This window comes from Neomonachus schauinslandi, chromosome 4 (genome assembly GCF_002201575.2).
Source record: "Neomonachus schauinslandi chromosome 4, ASM220157v2, whole genome shotgun sequence".
In the NCBI taxonomy this organism is placed as follows: Eukaryota; Metazoa; Chordata; class Mammalia; order Carnivora; family Phocidae; genus Neomonachus; species Neomonachus schauinslandi.
Window position 1 is genome coordinate 4,081,308 of NC_058406.1, and position 5,816 is coordinate 4,087,123.

General features: G+C 54.1%; 1 protein-coding gene and 1 pseudogene across 1 annotated transcript in view; one reads left to right on the plus strand and one right to left on the minus strand.

Annotated features, from left to right (window-relative positions):
* Positions 1-1,575, minus strand: part of ACOT7 (acyl-CoA thioesterase 7) — an 81,846-nt gene extending 80,271 nt beyond the window's left edge. The window contains exon 1 of the mRNA XM_044913860.1: positions 1,493-1,575. Coding sequence (XP_044769795.1) covers positions 1,493-1,575 — 83 coding nt within the window. The remainder of the gene's footprint in view (positions 1-1,492) is intronic.
* A 1,323-nt stretch (positions 1,576-2,898) lies between these two features.
* On the plus strand, positions 2,899-3,254 carry LOC110583935 (annotated as a pseudogene).
* Positions 3,255-5,816: the final 2,562 nt, after the last annotated feature.

The following is a 5,816-nucleotide window of genomic DNA, read 5'->3' on the forward strand; positions in this document are numbered from 1 at the left end:
CAGTCCCTCTCCCACGGCCACGGCCAACGCCGCCACCACTCAGACCCGCCTCCTCCCCTCTAGGGCCCAGGTGAGCCACTGGAAGGGAAGTGGGCGGGGGAAGCAGCTCCACCAGCCCCTGCTCTCCTGCGGCCGCCGCCGCCACCACCACACAGACCTGTCTCCTCCCCTCTAGGGTGCCAGGCGGCCAGGAGCAGACCTTCCGTCTCCGAGGGAGGGCCTGCCCTTCTCCCCGCCCACTGGGTGTTGGGAAGAAAGAAGGCAAGCCATCAGAGTGGCCGGGGAGCAGGTGTAACGGGGGCAGCCCCGGGAGAGGAGGCTGGATGCATAATTACTGTTCCCACGCCCAGTGCCACCCCCATGCAGGGCACGTGAGGGCACTCTTCCTGAAAACTGTCGACCTGGCTTGGCTCCTGGGCACTGGTCCACCTCGCCTGTGGGGCAACTCCGGTAGGTAGTGCGCTCAAGAGACCAACAGGCCAGAGCACCAGTGAGGTTCAGGCAAACTCAGCCTGTGGCCGCTCTCACTCATCAAAGGCCCAGCATGCTCCCAGCTCCTGGCGTCCTCCCTAAAATACGGCCCAAGAGCTCCTAAAGGCACAACTACCCTTGTCCCAAGTCCCCCCACCTTTCTGTGAAAGGAGACAGAAGCAAGATTCCAGACTGACCACCACAGCGGCAGGTTCCATAGGAAGGCCGGCCGGGGCAGGAAGGGCCAAGGTTGTCCTCAGCTTAGCGCCCGGAAGCTGGGCAGGGGAGGGGGTCCTGACGGGCCCACCGACCACACCCGAAATGTTTACCTGGAGGAAGGGGAGTCAGGGCAGAGTCTGGGCGGAAAACCTTCCCCAAAGCCTTCCCCCACCCACACAGCCCGATGGGGGCCCTGGCAGGATGGCAGACCTCCTTCGGCTCCTCAGCTGTCCGTGACGGTGCTTCATCCTGAATAGAAGTGACCCCATTTGCAGGAAGGCCCGAGGACTGTTCCTGTAGGGCAGGGCCTAGGGCCATCCTGCTCACTGCTATTCCCTAGGACCAGGCACCACGCAGGACACAAAGCAAAGTGCCGTGAACAGGTGTCAAATCAAAGAGCGAAGCAGTGCCTGGGAGACACAGAATGGATGGAGGCCACCACCCCACCCACCCTAGGTCCCCTCCGGTCAGCTGGGCGCTCAAGCCCCGTGTGCACCTGGTCAGCAGCCTGCCCCTCCCCCTGCCTTCCCTGCCCAGAGAAGCCTGGCCCCACTCCCCTCCCCTGGAAAAGGCCAAGAGTGCTGCCCCCACAGGCCACTCAGGATCCAGATCACCACAGTGGGCCATGTGCTGGGTCTGGTCAAGCCCATCTATCACCTGCCGGTCAGAGAAAAGGCCCCCAAGGTCATGGGTGTCCATTCTAGCCACGGGGCATCCCAGAGCCATGTGTCCAGGCACCCAGAACCACAACCAGGGCCCCCTCCAGGCCCTCCCACCCCCAGCCATCCCACAGTTGTCTTACAGCTTGGCCTTCTCCCTAAGACAGGCCTCGTCAGCTCCCTTCCTCAACACTTTCAGGAATGCACCCCACCGAAGCACGAGCATGGTCTCTGTTCGTCCCTTCCCGAGACCCGGCCAGATGGGACTCGGAGGGGGGGCCTCAGCCCGGATGCTGTGCCCTTTGGACTTGGCCCCATTCCTTCATGCAGACATGGCCGCCTCCCTAAGCAACAGTGGCTTCTCTCTCCCCGTTGGTCTCAACCTTGGGGATGCTGGGCACACGGCCCACCCCAGATAAGGAGCGGCCACCCGCCACTCCCAACACTGCATGTGCCCGTGACCTTTTCAGATCCGTTAAAATCACAGGAAATTGGAGTCGAAAAAGATGCTGGAAATTACTCACTTCAAGCCCCAGCTTCTACCTGTGAGGAAAGCAGGCCCACAGAGGCGAGGAGGGTGGCCCCGGGCCCGCACCACTCAGACCTGGAGGACGGGGCATTCGGCACCTTCGAGGTGGCGTCCCCGGAGGGTGCTGGGCCAGGGGCGACGCAGCCCCCCGCACGCTGCAAAGACCTGCCATCCTTCCCGGCAAAACACCCCCCCCGGTGATGGGGTGATGGGGTGATGACTCAGGGACGAGAAGCAGGCACAACTTGACCCGCCACGTTCCTTCTCAATTATGGGAAGATCATTAAAATGCTCCAAGCCTGGCTTAAAGAGAAAGAGTCCTCACGGGGCCCGCGGGGAATCCCGAAAGCGGCCACACCGGAGTGAGCAATCTCTCATGGAGAAGTCCGCCAGCGCCGGCCGGGGATGCTGCCACGGCTGGCTAAGTAAACCCAAACCCGTGACTGAGAAAACGCCATCTACAGGACAGCTTGAGACACGCCGCAGAGTTCAGACCCAAATGGAGTTCTCTCCCTATTTTCTCCTCAGAGCGAAGACATCTTTCAGATCTGGACCGATCCACTGAATGACAGGCAGGCTCAATGGGATGGGTACATGCACACACCCTAAACCAGGAGAACTGAGATTTAAAAAAAAGAACAACCAACCCAACAGGGAAATGCAATGAGGGAAATCTGCAGGAAGTGACACAAGGGAAATACGTACGAGTCTACCCACAGCTCGATCAAAGCGGCGAGGACGGTGCCTCACTTCCACAGCCACGCCGACTCCCCACAGAGAGGAATCGTCCCTCGCCAGCCTTCCGAGTAAATAAGTACAAAGTGGAATAACCAGGAGGTGGTTTCTCATGTTCTAAGTTAACCAAGAACCGGCCACCCCCGCCGCCCCTGGCCCCGAGCAGCCGTTCCCCTCCCGGCCGTGGAGCACTGGGTCGCCGCGTGTGGGCTGAGCATGGCAAGACTGCTGCCCTGAAATCCTCCCCCACCTTGAGGCGTCCGGAACCTCAAGGTCTTTGTGATAATGGAAACCAAAAAACTGAGTGGTAAGCCGCTTCAACCAGCAAGACCTGCTCATCATCTGACTTTTCTCCCCCTGGAGCAGTATTGCCTTTCAACTTTCAAAATGAATAGTCATTCAACACCCAGCGCCTACCAAGTGGAGTTAGCAGATGTAAGAGGAACGGAATGCAAGCCTTTTCTCAAGGTCATAATGAACGACAGCGACATCAGTCTCCAGTTAAAAAAGAGAGAATTAAATACAGCAGAGATTTCCTGTTGAAGCTCTCAAGTGTTTCCCTCTGCAGGAAAAAACCAGACTTTCTGCCTGATCATCCCATTGTACTTCGAAAACCAGAAAACCACCAAAGTTTTAAGTAGCATTTTAAGAACAGATGAATTTGAAGATAAAGAATTATTCGTTTTCTATTTTGGACACCTGCAAATGAAGTGGATCTAGTAACAATAACAGTAATGGACTGTGACAATTCAGTTTATTTTTAATTTTGATGCTTGGGTATTTGGTTTCTCCTAAAATGAGAAAGATATTTTAAACTATAAGGAATTTTCTAACCAGTTTCAGCTTTGCAGGCAGTTTCCTGCATAAATTGGGAAGTAACACTGGAAAGTAAGAATTTGGTTAGTAAAGTGGGAAGGCTGTATTTATAGTTTGTATGCTACTTGCAATTTTTTGTTTTTCATGTCTTATAATAATGGAATGGAAATGTAAGCTGTAAAGATTCTCAAGTATAAAGTATTTGCTGAAAAATAAGTAAGTAAATTAACCAAGAACCATTTTTTAAAAATATATTTATTTATTAGAGAGTGAGTGCAAGAGAGATCACAGAGGGAGAGGGAGAAGCAGGCTTCCCACTGAGCAGAGAGCCCGATGCGGGGCTCAATCCCAGGACCTGGAGATCATGACCCGAGTCGAAGGCAGACACTCACCAAATTGAGCCACCCAGGTGCCACCCAAGAACCACTTTAAATGATAAAACTAGATGTCCGGAAAGGTTCCCAGCAACATGACCCTAATAGCCAAAAGAGGAGGGAACAGCCCAGATGCCCATCACGCAGGGACAGACAAATAAAATGCCGTCCATGCACATGACGGGATAGGATTTGACTATAAAAGGGAATCGGGTACGGATGCACACTACCATGAGGAAGAATCCTGGAAACACGATGCTGAACAAGCAGCCATCACAAAGGGCACGGTTCCGCTGACACGAAATGTCCAGAGCAGGCCAATCCACACACAGAAAGCGGACTGACTGGCGGAGCCACGGCCTGGGGGAGGCGAATGGGGAGAGAGAGCTAAAGAGCACAGCGCTTCTTTCAGGGGTGAAGAAAATGTTCCGGACTTAAATCACAGTGATGTTGCCCCAGCTTGTGAATACACCAGAAAACACGGACCTGCACTCAAGACTAAAGGGACGAACGGAATGCGAGTTACAGCACAACAAAGCGGTCACCACAACACCTGGCTGCAGACCACTGCGGGGAAACAGGCCCACCCCTCCACCTCCAGAACTCTCGGCCTCGGCAAGACCTCCAAACACTCAAGCCCAGGAGAGAGCTCGCAGAACTGAGCCCAAAGAAAACCACGCGCATTGGACAAGGCGGCGGCCTCAGAGCTTCTGATACTAAGCAGTCAACGAGCTCCGGGGACCCTACGCACGAGCAAGGTTGCATTTCTCTGAGACATCTGTGGCAGCTGTTTTCTTCAGCTTTCAAGGCATCTGGAAGCTGGAGAAGGTCAAGAGCTGCCACAGACCAGAGCCCAGGAGAAAGGCAGGACGTGAGAGAGACACAACTCCAAACTCAAAGGTCAATCAGCCTAACCGATCAGAGGGCACTCAGAATGGAGAACTGGAGAAAACCCCCAGCGGTCTTTCCTAGAGTCAGAGGCCACTGTCCTCCCACAGAAGTTCCCGCCCTGGGGCCAGCAGAGGCAGGAAGGACGGAGACTCATGTACAGACCACAAAAAGAACTCTCAAAGCTTCACGGTGGCAAAACAAATGACCCAATTTTTTTCAGAAGCAAAAGGCTTTTTTACAAACACTTCACAAAACAAGAACTGTGGGTGTAAAATTCGCACATGAAGAGATGCTTGACATCATTAGACATTAGGAGAATACAAATTAAAATCACAAGGAGATACTGCTACACACCTCAGAACAGGTAAAATTTAGAAGACTGACCATAGCAAGTGTCGGTGAGGATGTGGAGGGCAGCGGGAGTCCCGCGCTCTGCTGTCAGAAATGCAGTGGCACCCCACTTTGGAAAAGTGGTCCGCAGTTTCCTCAGATTTATTTATTGCAGAGAGAGGGAGAACAAAAGCAGGGAGGGGCAGACGGAGATGGAGAGAGGGAATCTCAAGCAGACTCCAACCCTGGCACAGAGCCCAAGGTGGGGCTCAATCCCATGACCCTGAGATCATGACCTAAACCGAAATCAAGAGTCGGGTGCTGAACCGACTGAGCCACCAGGCTCCCCAAGGTCAGCAGTTTCTTAAACAGTTAAGCCTACACCTACCACATCACCTGGCATTGCCCTCCTGGTACTTGCCCTTCTGACCGAGAAAAGCAAGTGTCCCCACAAAGCCTTGTTGACGAATGTTCATGGGGGTGTTCCTCGTCACAGTCCCAAACTGACTACGACGGAGATGCCCGTCCACACAGGAATGGATAGACAGACTGCAGTCCACCCACATGATGGAATACAAGCAGCAATAAAAAGAAACGGGCCAGGGCGCCTGGGTGGCTCAGTTGGTTAAGCGACTGCCTTCGGCTCAGGTCATGATCCTGGAGTCCCTGGATCGAGTCCCGCATCGGGCTCCCTGCTCGGCAGGGAGTCTGCTTTGCCCTCTGACCCTATCCCTTCTCATGTGTTCTCTCTCATTCTCTCTCTCTCAAAATAAATAAATAAAATCTTTAAAA